Raw genomic sequence first — 23204 nt, 5'->3', positions numbered from 1 at the left:
TTTCTGGACTCTCTATTCTATTTTTTGTGAGCTATATGTCTGTTCTTGTGCCAGTACCAGGCAGTTTTGAGAACAGTGGCTTTGTAATACAGCTTGATATCTGGCATTGAGATCCCGCCTACTTTGTTCTTTCTCAGGATCCTTGCAGCTATTCGGGGTCTTTTTTTATTCCAGATGAAGTTTTGGAGAGTTCGTTCTAGATCTTTGAAGAAGGCCATTGGTATTTTAATGGGAAGTGCATTGAATGTATAGATTGCTTTGGGTAGTATAGACATTTTAATGATGTTGATTCTACCAATCCAAGAACATGGTATGTTCTTCCATCTGTTTATGTCTTCCTCTATCTCTTTTTTCAACGTCCTATAGTTTTCTGAGTAGAGGTCTTTAACCTCTTTAGTTAAGTTTATTCCTAGGTATCTTAATTTTTTTGGTGCGATGGTAAATGGGATTGTTTTTCTAATCTCTCTTTCTGAAAGTTCACTATTGGTGTATAGAAATGCCTCAGATTTCTTGGGGTTAATTTTGTATCCTGCTACATTGCCAAATTCATGTATTAAGTCTAGTAGCTTTTTGATGGAGTCTCTAGGGTTTTGTATGTATAATATCATGTCATCTGCAAATAAGGACAGTTTTACTTCCTCTTTTCCAATTTGGATGCCTTTTATTTCTTCTTCTTGCCTAATTGCAATGGCTAATACTTCCAGTACTATGTTGAACAGGAGTGGTGAGAGTGGGCATCCCTGTCTTGTTCCTGTTCTTAGGGGAAATGGTGTTAGTTTTTGACCATTGAGTATGATGTTGGCTGTGGGCCTGTCATATATGGCTTTTATTATGTTGAGGTATGATCCTTCTATTCCCACCTTTCTGAGAGTTTTTATCAAAAATGGGTGTTGGATTTTGTCGAATGCTTTTTCTGCATCAATTGATATGACCATGTGGTTTTTTTCTTTCAATTTGTTTATGTGATGTATCACATTTATTGATTTACGGATGTTGTACCATCCTTGCATCTCTGGGATAAATCCTACTTGGTCATGGTGTATGATCCTTCTGATGTACTGCTGGATCCGATTTGCTAAGATTTTGTTGAGGATTTTGGCATCTATGTTCATGAGGGATATTGGCCTGTAATTCTCTTTCATTGTGATGTCTTTACCTGGTTTTGGTATTAGGGTGATGCTGGCTTCATAGAATGAGCTTGGAAGTGTTCCTTCCTCTTGAATTTTTTGTAGTAGTCTGAGGAGGGTAGGTTTTAGTTCTTCCTTGAAAGTTTGGTAAAACTCCCCTGTGAAGCCGTCTGGCCCTGGGCTTTTGTTTGCTGGAAGCTTTCTGATGACTGCTTCAATTTCTTCCATAGTTATTGGCCTATTGAGGTTTTTAGATTCTTCCTGTTTGAGTTTTGGAATGTTGTATTTTTCTAGGAATTTGTCCATTTCCTCCAGGTTGTCTAGTTTGTTGAAGTAGAGTTGCCCGTAGTATTGTTTAACAATCATTTGTATTTCTGTGGGGTCTGTTGTTATTTCGCCTCTATCATTTCTGATTTGGTTTATTTGGGACCTCTCCCTTTGCTTCTTGGTGAGCCTGGCTAGGGGTTTGTCAATCTTGTTTATCCTTTCAAAGAACCAGCTCTTGGTTTCATTGATTTTCTGTATTGTTTTTTTGGTCTCTATGTCATTGATTTCTGCTCTAATCTTTATTATCTCCTTCCTTCTGCTCACTCTGGGGTTTTCTTGTTGCTCTCTTTCTAATTCTTTGAGTTGTAGAGTTAGATGATTGACTACCATTTTTTCTTGTTTTTTGAGATAGGTATGGCTGCTTTAAATGATCTCTGAGGTTCAATGTTAAGAATGATGTTGATTGGGGTAAAGGACTCAGGCTGTTTGGTTATAGTAAGTACATTGATCCTGAGGCGCTGTCACTGATATGAGATAGGTTTTTCCAGGGACTGAAGTTAAGCCAGGGGCCCTCTTTTAATTAAAAAAAAAAAATTTATTGATTTGAGAGAGAGAGAGAGAGAGAGAGAGAGAAGGAGAGAGAGACACAGATAGAGAGACAGTCAGAGACATCGACTTGTTGTAACCACTTATTTATGTATTCATTGGTTGCTTCTTGTATGTGCCCTGACTGAGGATCGAACCCACAATCTTGGCGTATCGCAGGTGTGGGGACCTTTTCCTGCCAAGGGCCATTGGGATATTTGTAACATCTTCCGGGGGCCATACACAATTATCAACTTAAAAATTAGCCTGCTGTATGTGGTCAAACATTTAACTAACTCACCCCTGATGCCTTAATAGGGCCAGACCAAATGATTTTACTGGTCTTATATGGCCCGAGGGCTGGACGGTCCCCACCCCTGGATATCGGGACAGTGCTCTAACAAACCGAGCTACCGGGCCAGTGCCAGAGGCCCTCTTTTAGGGCATATTTGAGTGACATATTCAGGGCCACAGAGGGGACAGAAGACAACTTGAGGGAATGCTGCTGGGGAAAGGAGGGGAGAGAAGAGATGCTCTCACCATTTAAACTTGCAGAGGCCCACTTCTGCATGAGAAGGCCAGCACTAGAGTGTGGATGAGAATCAACTACTTTTCCAAGGATCCAGAGGCGTAAGGTTGCTTTTGTCCCTAGTACGGTATATTTAGCATAGTTTACTTAAAAGAGATATTCAATGAGAAAAGAACACTTGTGTTATGGGAAATCTTCATTATTTATCAGCTAATTTAATAGCGTATTTAGTTGACGCTCAAACAACATTAGTTTGAACTGCATGGGTCCACTTATATGTGGATTTTTTTTCAATAAATATATTGGAAATTTTTTTTGAGACTCGTGACAATTTGACAAAACTCACTGAATAGCCTAGAAATATTGAAAATATTAAGAAAAAGGTGCCTAACCAATGGACACAGACAACAGGGGGGTGAGGGCATGAGTAGGAGGGGATGGGGGGTAATGTGGGGATAAAGAGACATATGTAATAACTTAATCAATTAAAAAAATAAAGTAGAAATAAGCAAAAGAGAAAAAGGTATGTCATAAATGTATAAAAGATATTTGTATTTTCTCTTCCTTATAATTTTCTTAACATTTCTCTAGCTTAATTGTAGGAACACAGTATATGATATATATAACATAAAATATGTGCTAGTCAGCTGTTTATCAGCAGTAGGCTATTAGTAGTTATGTTTTTGGGGAGTCAGAAGTTACACTGGGGTTTTTGACTGTGTGGGGTCGGTGCCCCTAACCTGCATTGTTCAAGGTCAGCTGTATATGTTACCGGCGCTGTGGGCTGCAGGGACTGGATTGATAGGACTTGGTCGTCGCTGTGGGGTGTCCTCTTCTCCCTGTGAGGACTGGGCGCGGGACGGCAGGTGGTTGGCACTCAGCACAGTGTCTTCGCAGGCTGCCCTGATGGTCTCTCTCATTTGGAAGTATTACTCTGTTCCCGTGGCTGTGGTGCCCAGTAAATGGATAACCCCGCTCGACCGGCTGGTGGCGTTTCCCACTAGAGTAGCAGGTAAGAGCTTCCTGGGAAACATAGTGGGAGACTGTGGAGAGACTTAGGAGGAGGTGTGTGATAGGTTAAGTCAACCCGACACCATCCTCATCGACCATTTCACGGGGGGGGGTGTAGGGGTTTGCGTCTCAGCCTCGAAGGCTGGCTGTGAGGAAATGCAGATCCAGAGAAGTTCCTTACCTTGTCCGCTGTCACCGAAATGTTAAGTAGCAGAGCTAGAACTCAAGACACGTCTGCTTCTGGACTCTAAGCCCATCCCTGCAGTCGACAGCCTGCTTATTCAAACACTACTTCTAGTTCCCAGATTCTGCAGCCCCTTTTCAGCTCTAGGCATAGCGAGGGCATTTATGGCTCTCGGCCATTTTTTTATATGTGAATGATAATTTCTTTTGGATGATAAAAGTAGTACATGTCATTGTGGGATGACTAAAAAGAAAAGAAAAATGAAAGAAAACTCATTAGCTATGGATAACCTCTTAGACTGTGCTATATTTTTCCAGTCTTTTTCTATTTATTTTTATACAGGGGTGGGCGAAAGTAGGTTTACAGTTATGATTACATGAAACACAGTTTATTCTTGTATTATTATTTATTCTTGTATTATATATTCCATTTGAACTGTAGACTTACTTTTGCCCACCCTTGTATAGTTAAGGTTGTCTAGCTTTTTGTCCCTTTTTACTTTATATTGTAAGCCTTCTCCCATATCATTAAACTTTTCTTTATTAAGGAGTTTTGAATAGCTGTTCTTCATTTGGATGTGTCATAATTTACTAATTTTCCTGTTAAAAATTAGGTCCTAATTTTTTCTACCAAGAATAATGCTATAGCACACCTCCTTTTCAGTCAGTTTTTGGTTGTGATTTGTGATAATGCTGGAGGTGAATTACTAAATTAAAAGGAATGACTATTTCAGTTTAACCACTTCCCTCTCCCACCCCCTTTGTGGGACTCAACCTTGAGGGCAGTACTGGTGCAAGAGGCCACTCTTCCCGGCAGCCAGCAGGCCACTGGCCACTCTTGCAGCCTGTCTTCCTGTCGCTCATTGACCAGTGGGACAGGAACGGTGTGGGTAAACATTGCTTCATTTGTGACGCTCTTGGAGAAGGGAAAACCAAATAGTGTCACAGAGTGGTCTCCCAACCTACGAATATTGTAAATAATAAAGTCTGTTTCTCGGTAGAGAAGAGGAGTTCAAACCAGCGCTCATGGTTCTGTATAATTCCTGCTTAGTAAGGAAGGCAGCCCTGTGAATTAATTGAAAGTCTGATGCATTGGAACCCACGAAATACAAACTTTGTCTTAGCCCAGCACTGCTCCAAAAGAATGGAACTACTCTTACTTCCTCTAAGACAGTGGTTCCCAACCTTTTTTTGGCCACGCCCCACCTAAGCATCTCTAAAATCCTGATGCCCTTGCCCCCCGTGACATATAATTCTTATTATTCAAAAAGTGAACTCCTATTCATGTGGAGGAAGCCCAAAAGGCCATTAACTTGGTCTAAACAAGCTTCCAAAGAACATGGCATCCATAAAGAGAAAAATAAAAGAACAAAAGAAGTTGAAGTCCTGAGGAAGAAATCACTAAGAAATTGTTAAAAAAATAATAATATGAAGTGATATGAAAAAATAGCAAAGTTTCAAAACATATAATAGAGAACTGGCATAAATATGTCACAGTATGTATTTATATAGTGTATATGAGGCCCTAGAACCATAAGAAATGCAAAAGTTTCATTGTTAATAACTTATTCTCGAATTGCCCCCCTGTGGGGCGTGTGCCCCACGTTGGGAACAACTGCTGTAAGATGAAGGTAGCAGAGGCAGGGAATGTGGGCAGAACTCTTGCTGTGCTCTCACGTTGAATTTTTTAATTTTTAGGTGGTGTTGGAATCACCTGTTGGATTTTAGTCTGTAACAAAGTTGTGGCTATTATGCTTCATCCTTTCAGCTGAAAAAGAAGATGAATACAGCTCTGAGACTTTGAAAAATGAATTTTCACTTAGGTTAAAAATCTGACTTAAACTGTTTTATTGTCTTTTATTTGTTTAAGAAACAAAAGAGTGCAGGTTAGTTCTTTTGATGAACCTGTTTGTTCTTGGATTTTATGTGAGATTCTTATAAGAATTAAATTTGTACACTTGTCATTGAGGCAGAGAGGTCTGTCACGCCTCTGTACTGGCCAGCAAAGCAGCAGATTTGTGATAAGAAATGTGACATTACAGGCATCTACATGTTGTTACTTGTGATTTGCACACTTGGCATATTTTAAGTATGCTTTTTAAAAATTGATTTCAGAGATGTGAAGGGAGAGGGAGGGGGAGAGAGAAACATCAATGCTGAGAGAAAATTATCGATTGGCTGCCTCTCATGCACAAACCCTATTGGAGATCAAGTCTGAAACCTGGGCATGTGCCCTGACCAGAAATCGAACTGTGACCTGGTTCATGGGTTGACGCTCAACCACTGAGGCACACTGGCTGGGCATTCTCTTGGCATATTTTAAAGGTCACATTGCCAATTGGAAAGTCAACATTTTCTCATAATTTAAGAACTTTAAAGACTTCATACTACTTTTACTCCAGATTAGAAAGCAATTTAATGTCACTACTAGAATTTGAAAATTTGTTTTTTAATCTCATGCAGCACCACTAAGAATAACACTAACTGACATTGCCTTGCTTATCTTTGGTTTAAAATGTCATCTGTTGATCAAGCCTTTGTGGAGTATTATCTCCTTATTTGAAGCTGTTATTTTTTCATTCCCGAGTTTTATAAACGTATTTGTGAGATCATTACGCATTGTTTTGTGCTTGAATTATGTGTTTTGTACTTAAAGCATTTCAAATGCAATGTATTTATAAGCATTTAATATTTATGCTCCATAGGACGGAACAAAGTTAAACAAAGTAGGAAGCCTGATTAAATTAATTTAAATGGATACATGTTTGGTTCATAAAGTATAATGCTGCTAAATATTTTTAAAACACTTCTTTACTAATTAAAATCTTTGTAAGTGCTTGTATGACTTCCTTCCTTACAGCCACTCATTTGCTATGACCAGTCTGTAACTGACAAGTGGCAGAGGGCTTTAACCATTAACTACGTCCGCTGCAGCACCTTAAAGCCAGATGCCATCACTAGTTTTGAAAAGATCATGTTCTTGTGTTCCTTAATGACCCAGGAAGGAGCTTACTGTGCTTTCTGCTAGTTGTACCATGAAATGACAAAGCGCTGTGTTACTTCAGTTTGTCGGACTGGAGTGGTCTCAGGTTCCCTGATCGTTCAGACTTACCTGGCAGCAGGCTGACGTGGCTTTGAGGAAGGATGCAGAGCAAAGGAGCACAGCTGTTTCTACAGACAGCATCGTGAGAGCTCCGACTCCAGCTTCCACTGTCAGTCACCACAGGGCACACGTGGCCACAAGGGTGAGATGCCAACCTGACGGGGGAGATGGCAGCAGCACGAGGAGGTTGCAGGGTCCAGGGTCCGTAGAGGCCACGGTCTGATGCCCACCTGTAGTGAGCTGCAGGCAGCTGGACGGGTTGCGTAGTCTCGATGGAGCGGCCAGGTGCATATGCCCAGGGATGTCCTTGGGACACTAAGCCGTTTCAAGCCTCCCTGACAAGACCCACATTTATCTCCTAAGGATATATTCTCTCAGTTAGTACTGCAATTATGACAGATTTCACTGAGGCTAGAGGAAGAGATTTACATTTCACAGCTGTTAACGCTTTCCACATACATTAATAGTTAATGAAGATTAAATAGGAAGTTTAAATGTTCGTCATATTTCACATAATTGTTTTTATTTATTTATTTTTAATTTTTATTTTTTCTAAAAATATATTTTATTGATTTTTTACAGAGAGGAAGGGAGAGAGATAGAGAGTTAGAAACATGGATCAGCTGCCTCCTGCACATCTCCCACTGGGGATGTGCCCGCAACCCAGGTACCTGCCCTTGACCAGAATCGAACCTGGGACCCTTCAGTCCACAGGCGGACGCTCTATCCACTGAGCCAAACCGGTTTCGGCAATATAATTGTTTTTAAATAGATAATAAACTTGGTATTGCCCTAGCCAGTGTTGATCAATGATTAGTGCATTGGCCCGTGGACCTAAGGGTTTTGGGTTCAATTCCTAGTCAAGGGCATGTACCTGGGTTGCAGGTTCGTTCCCTAGGCCCAGTTGGGGTGGGTGCAGGGGGCAACCAATTGATGTGTCCCTCTCACCTTGATGTTTCTCTCTCTATCTCTACCTCTCCGCCTCCTCCTTCCCTTTCACTTTCTCTAAAAAAAAAAAAACAATGGAAAAATATCCTCAGATGAGGATTAAAAAAAACAAACATGGTACTGAATTTAAAACATAGAAAAGGATACATTTAAAAGTTCATTGGGCCGAAACAGGTTTGGCTCAGTGGATAGAGCGTTGGCCTGCGGACTGAAAGGTCCCAGGTTCGATTCCGGTCAAGGGCATGTACCTGGGTTGTGGGCACATCCCCAGTAGGAGATGTGCAGGAGGCAACTGATTGATGTTTCTCTCTCATTGATGTTTCTAACTCTCTATCTCTCTCCCTTCCTCTCTGTAAAAAATCAATAAAATATATATTTTTTAAAAAAATAAAAGTTCATTGGGGGCGGGTGTGGCGTGGAGAGGGTCAATGGGGAAACAAGGGGGACATCTGTAATACTTTCAACAATAAAGATAAATAAAAAAACCCAAAAAAACTCCTGACCCTTTTACTGTTGTGTCACCCAATTTTCTCTGTTACCAGTTTCTTATGATTCTTCCAATGATCCCATACATTTATGGATATTGATATGTGTGGTTTTAAAATAAAATTTTTAAATTATAAAAGTAGTACCTAAAAAAATAACTGGTGCTTTTTTTTTTTTTTTTAAATCCTATTTGAAGAGTCCAGAAAAGGAATGAGGAAGCAAAGTCTCCCATGATTCCACAGAACGGGTATTAATGTTTGTATATTTATGTATACTTATGGATAGCTATAGGTTTGTGTTTCTATTAAAAAATACTGGGTATAGATAGTTTTTAGCTTTAGATGAGACATCTGTTTGATTTAAAGTATCTAAAGCTCTCTTCATGCCAATTGGGTTTCCTGTATAGTAGTATTTATGGTAAATCAAGCAGGGAAATATTTCTATATACAAATCCACAATCTTTTTTTTTTTTATCCTCACCTGAGGATATTTTTCCATTGATTTTTAGGGAGAGTGTAAGGGAGTGGGAGAGAGAGAGACACATTGATTGGTTGCATATATTTTTCCATTGATTTTTAGGGAGAGTGTAAGGGAGGGGGAGAGACAGAGAGACACATTGATTGGTTGCCTCCTGAACACACCCTGACCAGGGCTGGGGATCGAGCCTGCAACCACAACACATGCCCTTGACTGGCAAACTGACTCTTCAGTCCGCAGGCCAACGCTCTATCTGCTGAGCCAAACCAGCCAGGGTGAAACAGATGCTTGTTAAACCTTTTCACTCTATTCATATCTACTAACCTATTTCCTGTCTCTGTGCTTTGATATTGATCAGAGCTTCAGATCTTTTACTCTCTTCATTCTGGTCTCCTCTGCTGTTAAGCCTGTTTGTTGAGTTAATTTAAATTATTATATGTCTTCTGAGTTGTCACAGATGCTGAATTCTTATTCTTTTTAATTCATATTTTCAAAAACTACTTTTATTTCTTCAGACATTTATTTTCTGTGTATAATTCCTAGAAGAAGTCTTTGCAGATCTGGTCCTTATATGTTATTCCTCTTGGTTCTCTTAGCACTTTGTTCTTTTTGTGTTTAACTCTGTAGGAATTTCCTGAGGCCTGAGTTGAAGATAGGTTCTTCCAGCCCGGCCGGTGTGGCTCAGTGGTTGAGCATCGACCTATGTACCAGGTCACAGTTCGATTCCCGGTCAGGGCACATGGCTGGGTTGCTGGCTCAGTCCCTGGTGTGGGGCATGTGGGAGGCAGCTGATCAATAATTCTCATCAATGAGGTTTCTATCTCCCTTCTTCTCTGAAATTTATATATAAAGGAAAACAAAAAGATAGGCTCTTGCAGAAAGGATTTGTATTTCTACTGCTCTGGGGCTACTACCAGCCTAGATCTCTTTAAACTATACTTTTAGGTTCTATCAACCAATCCAATTTCAGTCTCAAACAGGGTGAGGGTGGACTGGCCACAGTCTCTGAGTTTAAGACAATTTTCTCAGCTTATTGAGGCTCGAGGCCTGGCTGGCCAGGGTTCGTGGGAGGGACCTTCTCTTAGGCTTCTACTTGGGCTGATGGATGTTGTTCTTTGGGTTTGGCCCTGGAGGCTTTTCTGATGCTCAGTTCTCCAGTTTTGGCAAATGCCCTTTAGGCCAAAGCTGACTTCAGACACAGCCTCCCTGGGGGCCTCCTTTCACTTAGTGTTCACCAGCTGAACTGATTAAAGACATGTTTGTTCTAGAAAGGAAACCTTTGGAGCAGCGGTTGTCAACCGGTGGCACGGACCACTGGTGGTCCTTGAGGTCCAAAAGGTTGGCGACCTCCATTCTAGTTAATATATCATTTTTGGCTTTTCTATAGCAGGAGCACCAAAGTACCTTGTCAAAGTACAGGAAATGAATTTCTTCTTAAGGAATATTTTTAAAATATGTTTTAATTCTCAGTGAACAGACTAAAAGGAATTTGAAATCTTAAGAACTTCTATTAGTGAAATTTTTCCCACTTAAAATATACTGGAACTTAAAATGTTTTGTGGACCAATTCAGTCAGTCTCTTTTCTTAGTGATGCTAAGTGTTGAAAACGGGAGATGTAATCAGATTCTCGTTGCTCTCAGTAGCAGTAAAGTAAAATTGTACTTTATTCTCCAGCACTTTCTACACCCAAGTGTCTAAAGTATTTCATTTAAAGTGGTTATTATTTCCATAAGCCAAATGCTGTTTATATGTTAACATTGTTTTCTAACAATCAAATATTAACATTTATGCTTTGGTGCTTGACTTAAAAATATTTATTATAAAAAATGTTTTTATTGATTCAGAGAAAGGAAGGGAGAGGGAGAGAGAGATAGAAACATCCATGAGAGAAATATCATCAATTAGTTGCCTCCTGCACACTCCCTGCTGGGGATGGAGTCTGAAACCCAGGCTTGTGTCCTGACCGGGAATCGAACCAGTGACCTCCTGGTGCATGGGTCGACACTCAACCACTGAGCCACACTGGCCAGGATGGATCGCTTTTTATTTAAAACATCTTTCCCTCCTGATTATACAGCTATGTTCAGTATAGAAAATCATAGAAAATAAATACACTGACAATAAATTAAAAATTGACCACAATCTCCTCCCTTAGAGATAGAAGTTAGCATTTTATTATCTACTAGAGGTCCAGTGCATGAAATTTGTGCATTGGGGGGGGGGTCCCCTCAGCCCAGCCTACACCCTCTCCAATCCGGGACATCCCTCTCACAATCCTGGACCCCTGGCTTCTAATTGCTCACCTGCCTGCCTGCCTGGTTACCTCTAACTGCCCCCTCTGCCGGCCTGATTGCCCCTCACTGCCTCTGCATGCTGGCCTGATTGCCCCTAACTGTCCCCCCTGCTGGCCTGGTCACCCCTAATTGCACCCTACTGCTGGCCAGGTCACCCCCAGCTGTCCCCTCCCTGATGGCCTGGTCACTCCTTACTGACCCCCTGCTGGCCTGGTCGCTCCTCAACTGTCCCCCTCTGCCCACCTGGTCACCCCCAACTTCACCCCCCTGCCGGCCTGGTCGCCTCTAACTGTCATTGGGTCATCCCTCACTAACCCCCTCTGCCAGCCTGGTCACCCCACGCAGCCTGCTTGTTCAGTCGTTTGGTCGTTCCTCACTAACGCCCCCTGCCGGCCTAGTCACCCCATGCAGCCTGCTTATTCAGTTGTTTGGTCGTCCCTCACCCCCCTGCTGGCCTGGTTGTAGGCAGCCATCTTGTGAGGGTTAATTTACATATTACCTCTTTATTACATAGGATAATAATAAAAGTGTAATATGCTAATTAGACCAGACAGCCAAACGACCTTCAAGATGTCCTTCCAGATGAAACCGGGGCTTTGAGGGCTGAGGCAAGCTGCTGTGGCTGCGAGGGCCGAGCCCCTTGCATGAATTTCGTGCATCGGGCCTCTAGTCTTATGCATATATCTTTAAAATAATCTTAATTAGATGACTAGAAAGTAATAAGCTTAGCTTATATTTTTATTAAATAGTGCCCTACAGAAGCACTTTTAGGTAGTTCTGATTTAATGTTATGATTGTGCTTTTGTTGTGGGTAGGCATAAGGAAAGATCCCCTGAAAAATTTTCCATCTGCTCTAAAGCTGGAGTAGACATTGTAATACTGTACTATTACACCATTTCTAAGAATCATTTTAGTAAATTTCCCCAGAATTTAGGGCTAGTCAATTATGTCATTTCATGTGCATTTGCATAGTCCCCTGTGTAAGCTATGAGAATTCTAAGTATTCTCTCTCTGCCCTCCCCTGTCTCTCCTTCCTTCTGTTTTCCCCACTGTAGTTTTCATAAAGGTCAAAGCTTATGCCATTTGTAGTCTTTATCTTTGGTTTTAAATACAATTCTTTCCCCATCATAACTTATACTCCCCCCCCTTTTTTACACTCCCTTTTTTAAAAAATATATTTTGATTTTTTACAGAGAGGAAGGGAGAGAGATAGATAGTTAGAAACATCGATGAGTGGGAAACATCGATCAGCTGCCTCACGCACATCTCCTACTGGGGATGTGCCCGCAACCAAGGTACATGCCCTTGACCGGAATCGAACCTGGGACCTTTCAGTCCACAGGCCGACGCTCTATCCACTGAGCCAAACCGGTTTCGGCTACACTCCCTTTTAAAAGTTTGTTTTTTTATTTTCAATTTTTAAAAGTGTTAATATTACACACCAACCCATAAACATCCTTGGAAATACTGTGGTCTAAATCTATATATATAAAAGCCTAAGTGACCATTTGACTGTTTGACCCATAGCTATGACGTGCACTGACCACCAGGGGGCAGACACTCTGACTGGTAGGTTACCTTGCTGTTGGGGTCCAGCCAATCGGGACTGGGTGAGTGGGGCTGGACACACCCTGAAGCCCTCCCGCCCCGATCATGCATCGGTGGTTTCCCTCAGCCTGGCCTGTGCCCTCTCACAATCCGGGACCCCTCAGGGGTCCGTGCACTGGGCCTCTAGTTATAAATAAGTTGCTCTTATAACTAAATGAATGCAGCCCTGGCCAGATAGCTCAGTTGGTTACAGTGTCCACCAATGAGCCAAGGTTGAGGGTTCAGTTCCCATTCGGGGCACATGCAGGAAGTAACCAATGAATGCATAAATAAGTGAAACAATAAATTGATGTTTCTCTCTCTCTCTTAAAATATATAATCTAAAAAAAATGAAGGCAAGTTAAGTGATGAACATTGAGAGTACAGCCCTTTTTGTATAGTCCTAAAATAAAATATTCTAGGTGTGAAGAATACATTAATCAGGACTGAGCAGCTAACTTGTGGACACTATATCCATATGCTTTTTAAAAAAATATATTTTTATTGATTTCAGAAAGAAATCAATGAGAGAGAGAGAGAGAGATAGAAACATCAATGATGAGAATCATTGATCAGCTGTTTCCTGCATGCCCCCTGCTGGGGATCGAGCCCACAACCTGGGCATGTGCCCTTGACCAGAATTGAACCCAGGACCCTTCACTCCACAGGCTGACGCTCTATCCACTGAGCCAAACCAGCTAGGGCCCCATATACTATTTTGAAAGAACAAGATTAACAGAAAAAAAGGTCAAGGTGCAGGTATGCAACGAATATATTTAAAAATGCTGAATCCTAGGTGTACATGGGAAAGCGTTGCCCACAAAGGCAGGATATTAGATGCCCAGTTTACCTGAATAAGACAACACTCAAAAAATAATTTCTAAAAAGTATTATTGATTTTTAGAGAGAGGAAGGGAGAGACTGAAAAACATAAATGTGAGAGAGAAACATTGACTGGCTGCCTCCCAATGCACCCCTACCTGGGATGGAACCCGCAACCTGGGCAAGTGCCCTCACCAGGAATTGAACCATTTACCCTTCGGTGTATGGGATGACACTCCAACCAACTGAGCCACACCAGCCAGGGCTCAAAAATAATTTTCATAAAACCAAGCTTGGTGATCACTGCTGTGTTTGTGGTTTTTAAAAAATATAGAGCCCTCTGATCATATTTTATCTTTCAAAGCTGCTTCATGCTTTTAAAGTTACAATGCAATTTGATTTTTGATAAAATTGTTATATGAATGAGATGTGTATATCTTGGGTGGACTTGAGCAATGGAGTCCCATAGAATATGAAAACCATAATAAATGGACGTCTCAGTTATAGGACAAATAAGGTGTCATTAGAAATGTTGTCATTGTCTAATACAAAATGGAATTTTAAAATTAGGTTAGCAATAAAACAAAACCTTAATTATCCAAAGTCAATTTATGTACTGAACACACACACACACACACACACACACACACACACACACACACACACACACACAGTACAAAATTAAAGGCACAAAAGAACCAGAATAGCAGACCAGACTGTATTAGAATATCGATTTTATTTAAATAATTATTTTCATTTTTCCTTCTGTAGGTGACGAGGACTGCACAGAATTCACCACAGTTACTTTAGAATCTCCAAAAGCATTGCTGGCAGAGGCCTGACTAGCGGGTGGCTGCTGCATCTTACTTTTCCAGGTCTCCTCAGACCCTTCGGGAGCAGGACTTGCTTGGTCACTTTTAAAGACACAGCCTGATCCAAAGAGTTCCTCCATGAGATTGCTCTTCTTTGCTCTGAAAGTTGCGTCTTTTGCTTTTGTTCTGGAAGACTTACCAAAAGAGGGCTCGTACCCGCCCCCGGAGTGCCTGGGCTTCAGTTCTTTGGCCCCCCCGCGCTGTTTGCCTGTGCTGTGGCTGCATCTCCAGGCACCTGGTTTGGCTGGCCCACCGGAAGCAGGAAGCCCATGATGCAGGTTTTCCGTGGCTTCTGTGAATAAATAATGCTTTCTTTGTCGGAGGTGTATTTTGGTGTTGTGGGCATTTTTATTTGGTACCTCATCCATGTCGCTTTTTGGGACACTTTTTGTAAGCTCTTCTTTTGCTGCATCATTTTCCTGTTGGCTTTCCCGTTCAGGGTGAATGACTTGGATTCTTTTGGATGGTAGTTCTTGTTCTTTTTCTAAAGTGGTTTTCTTCTCTTGATCTGCTTTTCTCTCTCTCTGCCTTCCAGGATTCTCCAGAGCTGCTGGTACTTTCAGGTGCTCCTCTTCCTTTGATAAATCTGTATTAGAAAAATAGTCAATTTGGCGATCTTTAAAATAATGGGCTTTTATTTCAAGATGGCATGCATGTTTGCCACACTCATTTCCACCTCCTGACAAGCACATTAAAATGACATAAAGGTGAGGCAGTGAGAGCACACAGCGCCAGAATACGGAAAGGTGCTATTAGCGGCAGGGTTGTGGCACTCTCCTAATCATACCAAATGAGAGAAACATGAAACCAAAAGAAAAATGATATTCCTAAGAGAACTAGAAGTTGCCAATAGGTTATTACTGAAGGTTCAAACACCACTAGCTGGAGGTAGTGCCAGTTGAAACAATAAGGACATTTTTACCCAATTGGCAAGTCATTTCGAGTTGGTGAGACTATCGGGAAATTGGAACTCTTGTTCCCAACGCGTGGGTGTGTAACTTGGTGTAGCTTTATCTGGGTGGCAGTCTGGCAGTACTGATTACAATTTTGAGTGAACATATTCAGAGCCTCAACAACTTCACTTCTAGGACCAAGCCCTACAAACACACACACTGGCACGTCGGGTAAGGATGTTCCTGAGCATGGGTAGGTCACAGCGGCATGTCCTAAATGCCTGTCAGAGGGTCATGGTTAAATACACGATGGCATGTGCAGCCTGTGGATTCTGGGCATTTGTGATAGAGACGACGGGGATGGACGTGCCCTGACAGGAGAGATTTCAGTTGTTAGTGAAGCAGCCACGGGGAGAAGGGCTGCCCTTTCCCGTCCTCGACAGGCAGCAGGGAGCCTGCCGTCAGCCCTCCCCTCCCCAGGGCGGGGCGGGGGCTGTTGCAGGCACAGACGTGCACAGACCCGCAGCCACGACCAACGAGCTGGTCAGAGGAGGCCACCATTTACCAGGCAGAATGGCAGTCATTGTGAGGGAGAGTGGGACAGCGCTGGACGTGCAGAGAGCTGGGAAATTTCCTCACATATTCCACACATTCTGAAATGAAACTATTCACTATACTCCAAAATAATAAAAAAGGAATTCTAGCAAGAGACGAAATATGTTTCAAGAATTAGTGGTGAGCAAAGAAGCAGCAAGATGTATAGTTGATTCTAAGTGATATTATGCCCTGCTGATACTTAATGCAAATGTTAAACTTTGCTAGCAGGCGACATTGCTTATTTCCCACCTCCACTGCTCCCAGTCCCAGTCCGGACCACCAGCCTCTTGCCTGGGTCACGGCACTGGCTGCGGCCTGGCCTCCCTGCCCCGCCCTTCCTTCTCCGCAGTCAGAAGAGGCACCTCTGGTCCCGCTGGTGAAGGCGCAGCCAGGATGATGGCTGCACCCCAGAGGCAGAGGGCCACCAGTCTGTTGTGTTTTTTTTAAAAAAATATATATTTTTATTGATTTCAGATAGGAAGGGAGAGGGAGAGATAGAAGCAGCAATGAGAGAATCATCGATCTGCTGCCTCCTGCACGCCCTACACTGAGAATCCAGCCTGCAACCTGGGCATGTGCCCTTGACCGGTATTGAACCCGGGACCCTTCAGTCCGCAGGCCGACATTCTATCCACTAAGCCAGCGGTTCTCAACCTGTGGGTAGCGACCCCTTTGGCGGTCGAACGACCCTTTCACGGGTTGCCTAAGACCATCCTGCATATCAGATATTTACATGACGATTCATAACAGCAGCAACATTACAGTTATGAAGTAGCAACAAAAATAATTTTATGGTTGGGTCACAGCATGAGGAACTGTATTTAAAGGGCCAGAAGGTTGAGAACCACTGCTCTAAGCCTACCCGGCTAGGGTAAGGGCCACCAGTCTGGTAGTAAAGAGGTTTGAGCATTAAGGGCTGGTGTCACCCAGACCCCTGCTCCTCTGTACCACTCTGCAGCGTTGCCAGGTGAGCCGGTCCTGGCCGTCTGGCCCACCGCCTGCTGGAGAGGGCGCCCTGTCCCTGTGCTGCAGCCGGGTCGGCCGAGGGCTCCCATTTCACCCCCAGCGTGTTCTGCTCCGACCTCCTCCCAGCGCTGGAGGTGAGCCCTGGGCTCCTAGAACGGGAGGTTCTGAGCAGCCTGTTCCACCCGAACCTCTCCCAGGCCCGCAGAGCAGCCCTGCCGGAGGCCGTGCGCGATGGGTTCTCTGTGCCAGGACGGTGCAGGACCTCGCCCTGACGGGCCCTTGTACATTCCGGCCCAGAAGCCAGAGTCTGCCAGCCGACCCCTCCCTGGAAGCCTTCGGTTGGTCTCATTAGTGGCCGTGTTGCCCTTTACTCAGCTGGGTTTGTCTGCCACTCAGTTTGTCAGAGTGAACATCATGTCTAAGGGTACACGCAAGGACAGGGAAGTGAGAGGCAACGCAAGGGAATGAATGCGGCGTCAGAGTGAAGACTGGTTGTTTCTGGCGGGCAGGGAGGGGATGTGGTTAGGAAGGGCCCACAGTGTGTTCTGGGGACTAACGTTCTATTTGTTAGGGCTGGTGGCTACACAGTGTTAAATTCTATAATCATTCTTTCAACAGTATATATGTCTTATGTATACTTTTATACACGGACATACAGAATTCACAACTTACAAAAAGAAAAAAAAAGAATAAATATGACTTAAAAGTTGCTAAATCACCTTCATATTTTCTCTTGGACTCCTCTTGGCTTGGTAGTTTACTGCAACAGTGAGGAATTACATGGACTATTCCAGTGGATTTTTCTTTATGACCAGTGTTTCCTGTTATCTTTTTACTCTGGAATTCAGAAAAGCAGCAAAAGCTCATCTTTTGGGTATAGATAATTTTAAATTGTATTTAATTCAATGAATACAAATACTTTTTTGTATAGATCAAACTACTGTAGCCTATTTTGTGAAGACTAGTAGCTCTACCCACAAATCCGTGTGCTCGTAGCTCGCTGCCCCGCCCTCCTGTAGCTCTCGGCCGCTTGTAGATCTGTCATCATGTTACGGCATCCTGTCTAATTTGCATATTCCTCTATTATTATATTAGATATGTTTAATTAGACGTTGCAAGATTTCAAATTTGCTGTACCTTAGTCATCAAAGATGGCACGTCTTCCGATTTTTGGGTCCCCTGTTGTCTTGTACTTGTAAATGGAACATTTTTCCTGTCTGTCTGCACTGATTTTGTTGAAGAAACTGCAGAACAAGTACATTACATATAAGAAACATGTCTGACATTTGGAAGCAATATTGATTGTAAGTATAAAATAACTGACACTTTGCTCCCCTGCTGGCCCAGTTGCCCCCAACTGCCCTCTCCTGCAGGTCTGGTCCCCCCACAACTGCCCTCCCCTGCTGGCCTGGTCCCCCCCAACTGCCCTCCCCTGCTGTCCTGGTCCCCCCCAACTGCCCTCTCCTGCAGGCCTGGTCCCCCCCAACTGCCTCCCCTGCAGGTCTGGTCCCCCCCAACTGTCCTCCCCTGCTGGCCTGGTTGCCTCTAACTGCCCTCCCCTGCAGGCCTGGTTGCCCCCAACTGCCCTCCCCTGCCAGCCTGGTTGCCCCTAACTGCCCTCCCCTGCTGGCCTGGTTGCCCCTAACTGCCCTCCCCTGCAGGCCTGGTTGCCCCCAACTGCCCTCCCCTGCCAGCCTGGTTGCCCCCAACTGCCCTCCCCTGCCAACCTGGTTGCCCCTAACTGCCCTCCCCTGCTGGCCTGGTTGCCCCTAACTGCCCTCCCCTGCAGGTCTGATCCCTCCCAACTGCCCTCCCCTGCCAGCCTGGTCACCTCCAACTGCCCTCCCCTGCCAGCCTGGTCACCTCCAACTAACTGCCCTCCCCTGCCAGCCATCTTGTGGTGGCCATCTTGTGATGACATGGGGGCGGCCAGCTTGTGCAAGGGTGTGATGGTCAATTTGCTTATTACCCCTTTATTACATAGGATTATTTATTTTTAAAATATATTTTTATTGATTTCAGAGAGGAAGGAAGAGGTGGGGAGAGATAGAAACATCAATGATGAGAGAGAATCATTGATTGGCTGCCTCCTGCACACTCCACACTGGGGATTGAGCCTGCAACCCTGGCATGTGCCCTGACCAGGAATTGAACTGTGGTTCATAGGCCAATGCTCAACCATTGAGCATACTGGCCAGGCTAAAGTTGAGTTTTAAATCCACACTCTGGCTAATATTCTTAGCAAGTTCAACATTTGGCAGCCACTTTGCTTCAAGCTGCAAAATCCTCCTTTCACTCCACCTGAAGTAACACGCAGGACTGAGCAGAGGGTGGGAAGACAGGAACAAATTACGATTCTTTTCTAGTTGTTGCAACCATAGCACAGTTTTATTATTTTCCTAGAGTCACAAGATGTGTTTCAATGCCTAATAAAATGATTTTTTAAACATCTATTATTTTGGTGATATAAGGGAAAATCTGACTAGATACTTAAGAATAGATTTTTGCCCTGACGGTTTGGCTCAGTGGATAGAGCGTCGGCCTGCGGACTCAAGGGTCCGAGGTTCGATTCCGGTCAAGGGCATGTACCTTGGTTGCGGGCACAGTCCCAGTGGAGGGTGTGCAGGAGGCAGCTGATCAATGTTTCTCTCTCATCGATGTTTCTGACTCTCTATCCCTCTCCCTTCCTCTCTGTAAAAAATCAATAAGATATATATTTAAAAAAAAAAAGAATAGATTTTGAGGAAAAATAGTTAAAACATACCTATTGGATAATCTTCTTTGTCATGTAAATTTTTCGCTATCCGATTAGTATAGATGTTTTTAATGTCAAGCTCTCGATCTTTCTCCTAAAAAGAACCACAAAACCAATTTTTCTATAAGTATTTGTTTTTTATCAACTTTGATTTCTTCTAAAAAACAATTTGAGTTCAGTATTTTCTTTTTTTTAGAGCATATCTTTTTTACTTTTTATTATATATTTATTGATTTTAGAGAGGAAGGAAGAGAGAGAGAGAGAAACATCAATGTGAGAGAGATACATCAATCTGTAGCCTCCATATGTGCCCCAATGGGGATCAAACCTCAGCCTAGGTATGTGCCCTGACTGGGAATTGAACCGGCGACCTTCTGGTGCACGGAACAATGCTCCAACCAACTGAGCCACACTGGCCAGGGCAAGTTCAGAATTCTTTGAATAAAATCTGTATTTCTAGCAGAAATAGAAATAGGCTATAGCAGTGGTCGGCAAACTCATTAGTCAACAGAGCCAAATATCAACAGTACGATTAAAGTTTCTTTTGAGAGCCAAATTTTTTAAACTTAAACTATATATGTAGGTACATTGTTATTAACTTAATTAGGGTACTCCTAAGGCTTAGGAAGAGCCACACTCAAGGGGCCAAAGAGCCGCATGTGGCTCGCGGGCTGCAGTTTGCCGACCACGGGGCTATAGCATTACATATCATTCCTGACATAAAAAAAACCCAGTTTTTAACAGAGTGACATATTATTATGATGGGACAATGTTTTTGAAAAATTTCTGAGCTAGCTTCTTTCACTTGTTTCCATTCCCTATGTTTCTTATTCTTTTGCATGGCCACTAGCCATTTAAACTAATTAAACTGATCTAAACTAATTAAAAAACATAAAAAAGAATGAAATCTTACCATTTGTGTCACATGGATGGACCTAAAGGGTATTATGTTAAGTGACAAATACCCTAGATTTCACTTATATGTAAAATCGAAAGAAAATAAACAAACAAACAAAATAGAAACAGACTCATATAGACACAGAGGGGAGGGGGATGGGAGGACTGGGTGAAAGGACTGAGAAGTACAGATTTGTACTTACAAAACAGTCATAGGGGCATAAGGTACAACAGAAAATATAGTCAATAACATTGCATGGTGCCAAGTGGGTATTGGAAGTATTGGGGGGACACTTTGTAAAGTATTTGGGTGTCTAACCACTATGTTGTACACCTGCATCCAATACAAAATAATATTGAAAGTAAACTGTAATTGAAAAATAAAAATAAACCAATTAAACTAAACTAAACTAAACTAAAAAATTTAGTCCTCAGTCACACTATCTATATTTGGAGTGCTCGGTAGCTTTGAATCCCAATATTCTTTTAAAAGTCTCAGCAAAATAAAAGGTTTGAAATCCTGGCTTGTTGAGGAAAAAAAAAAGACTCAATGCACTGCTGAACAGTGCTTCTTACACTTACAGCAAGAGGAACGCCTGTTAGAATCAGGACCACTGAGGTGGGCCTGTGGACTAAGAAAGTCTCCCACGTCTGATTAGGGAGGAAAGCCCAGGAAGAAAGGGCCCAGGGATGGGGAGTGAAAAGAGACAAAAAAGATCTTGATGTTTAGAGGGGCAAGTTTTGATTATCTGGAAAACGCAGTTATATCTTTTTATTTGAGGGTCAGCATGTACGTCAGCAGCGGAGAAAAGGAAGGGGCAGGTCAAGAGCTGCTGACTGACAGGTGCAGGATGGCCGGGTCAAAAGGAAGGAACGTGAAGGACCTTCCTCCTTCATGCTTGGAACCAAGGTTTAAGTCGGTACCCAGCACAGAGCGGGCCCAGAGTGGAAGACCACAGGGTCAGAACACAATCCGGATACTTGTGTGGGTGTGTTCCATTGGTTAATCAAGAGAAACAATAAGAAAGAAAATCCGTATCTCGGAACGCTCACGGAATGCTTGTTGACTGTTCGTAGGGAAGAGGAGCCCTGACAATTGGGAAGCAGAACGTCACCAATGTTGTTGCGTTTGGCTTTTAAAGAAGTACCTTCAGTTTTTGCAGGAGGAGTTTGACTTCCGTCTGCAGGGTCTCCTTGGCGGTCTGGGCGGCCAGCGTCTTCTGGCTCTCGATGGCCAGCTGCCGGCTGAAGGCTTTGTTGTTCAACCGCAGCTGCTTCTCCAAGTTCTGGAAACAGCGCATGTTTCAATGCTCGTAACCAGGTTTTATCAAACCTCTGACTTTAATGAACTCATTACACTTATGAGAGGTGCAAATTTTTAATACAATATTAGTGATGGCTTCTATAGGGGACATTTTCTAGAACTAAGTAGAACCACAAAGAGACAAAATCCTGAGCACGACTCTAGAGAATAAATATGTTTTGAGCTGAATGTTTTTTACATTCTGGAATTTGATAAACATTTTTTTGAACAGGTTCTGAAAATCAATAGATACAATCACTGTCACACTTTAAGCCCAAGTAGGTCTGTTATGTGAAGTATTCTGCTAACGCCCTGCTAATAAGTCCTCACCTAATGTGGGCAACAGGTTCTTGGAAACTGACTTTAAGTGAGCGATGTATAACAAAACCAATGCTACCGTGGGCTGATGGATATAAATTAGATTAAGTTCCTATGGCATATTTCTGTCATAAAAATCACCAAACCTCTAAATAAAGACCTGCAACATTCTGATATTAAACATGGAAATAAAGGCGAGCTCTACACACATTTAAGACAGATGAATAAAAGCAAGCTAATTCTTTCCAACCTGCAGATTCCAGCTCAGGGCTGTGGGTGGCCGGAGCCTCTCCTGGCAGCTCAGGGCGCCAGGCGGGATCCACCTGGACCGGACACCCTGCAGCACAGGCACACTCCCACCCACAGCCCCTCACGCTGGGACAAGGCAGACACACTGCTGCCCCGCACGTGCACACCTCTGGACCGTGGGAGGAAACCAGAGTCCCAGGGCAAACCCACGCAGACATGGGGAGCCAATGCCAACTCCTCAGGGACAGGCCCTGGCCAGGAATCCGTGTTTTTCCTCACCGATGCTATGATGACATGACGCTGAACGAAACAAGGTCATTCGAGGACCTGCTGTCTTCTTCAAAAACCCCTCAGCCTCTCTTCCTAAAGTCGCCCAGCCTCATGGAGCCCCTTGTGGCCTGCGGTCCAGCTGCCTGGGACAGCAGGGCTCCTGGTCTCACGGGCCCCACGCAGACAGGAAGCAGCTGCTGAGCACGGCCATGGCCACGGCCAGCTCAGGACTCGCTGCTGCAGCTCACCTCCTGGGACGGGAACTCTGTCACTGGAGATGTTTGGTCTGGACTCTGACAGAGGCTTGGCCAAAGCTCTTCCTTCCTTCCTTCCTTCCTTCCTTCCTTCCTTCCTTCCTTCCTTCCTTCCTTCCTTCCTTCCTTCCTTCCTTCCCTCCTTCCCTCCTTCCCTCCTTCCCTCCTTCCCTACCCTCCCTCGCATCCATACCTCAGTACCATGCCTCTAGGGTAGGTTTAATTTTAAGTCAGTAAGTAAGTCCTATGTCATCCAAGGAGTCGGTGAGCTTGTAGTTCTATGTAAGTTTTTGATTTGTTAAAAGAAATCACTCGAGTCGTTGAAATATGTACATTAGGACGGGGCTAGCGTTTTGGGGGTGAGCATGCTGCTCCGCTGCTGAAGTAGCTCGTCACCCAGCGTTAAATTA

At 43.4% G+C, this 23204-nt stretch overlaps 2 protein-coding genes across 7 annotated transcripts in view; one reads left to right on the top strand and one right to left on the bottom strand.

Annotated features, from left to right (window-relative positions):
- WRB (tryptophan rich basic protein) overlaps positions 1–14620 on the top strand; it is a 20039-nt gene extending 5419 nt beyond the window's left edge. For 2 of the 5 annotated variants that reach the window (XM_006101535.3, XM_023765043.1), the window contains exons 4-5: positions 3406–3520; positions 5401–6541. In XM_006101535.3, coding sequence (XP_006101597.1) covers positions 3406–3520; positions 5401–5474 — 189 coding nt within the window. In that variant the 3' untranslated portion in view covers positions 5475–6541. Of the gene's footprint in view, positions 1–3405; positions 3521–5400; positions 6542–8435; positions 8487–12538; positions 12581–14191 lie in introns of those variants that run through there. The other 3 variants (XR_002832330.1, XR_002832329.1, XM_006101536.3) reach the window with 3 other exon arrangements.
- Positions 14138–23204, bottom strand: part of LCA5L (LCA5L, lebercilin like) — a 26613-nt gene continuing 17546 nt past the window's right edge. For both annotated transcript variants that reach the window (XM_023765042.1, XM_006101538.3), the window contains 5 exons: positions 21549–21686; positions 19513–19597; positions 17886–17992; positions 17468–17585; positions 14138–14878 (listed from right to left, as the gene is read on the bottom strand). In XM_023765042.1, coding sequence (XP_023620810.1) covers positions 14160–14878; positions 17468–17585; positions 17886–17992; positions 19513–19597; positions 21549–21686 — 1167 coding nt within the window. In that variant the 3' untranslated portion in view covers positions 14138–14159. The remainder of the gene's footprint in view (positions 14879–17467; positions 17586–17885; positions 17993–19512; positions 19598–21548; positions 21687–23204) is intronic.

This window comes from Myotis lucifugus, unplaced genomic scaffold (genome assembly GCF_000147115.1).
Source record: "Myotis lucifugus unplaced genomic scaffold, Myoluc2.0 scaffold_372, whole genome shotgun sequence".
In the NCBI taxonomy this organism is placed as follows: Eukaryota; Metazoa; Chordata; class Mammalia; order Chiroptera; family Vespertilionidae; genus Myotis; species Myotis lucifugus.
Note: the sequence above shows the minus strand (reverse complement) of the source record. Positions and strands in the feature narration are given on the sequence as shown.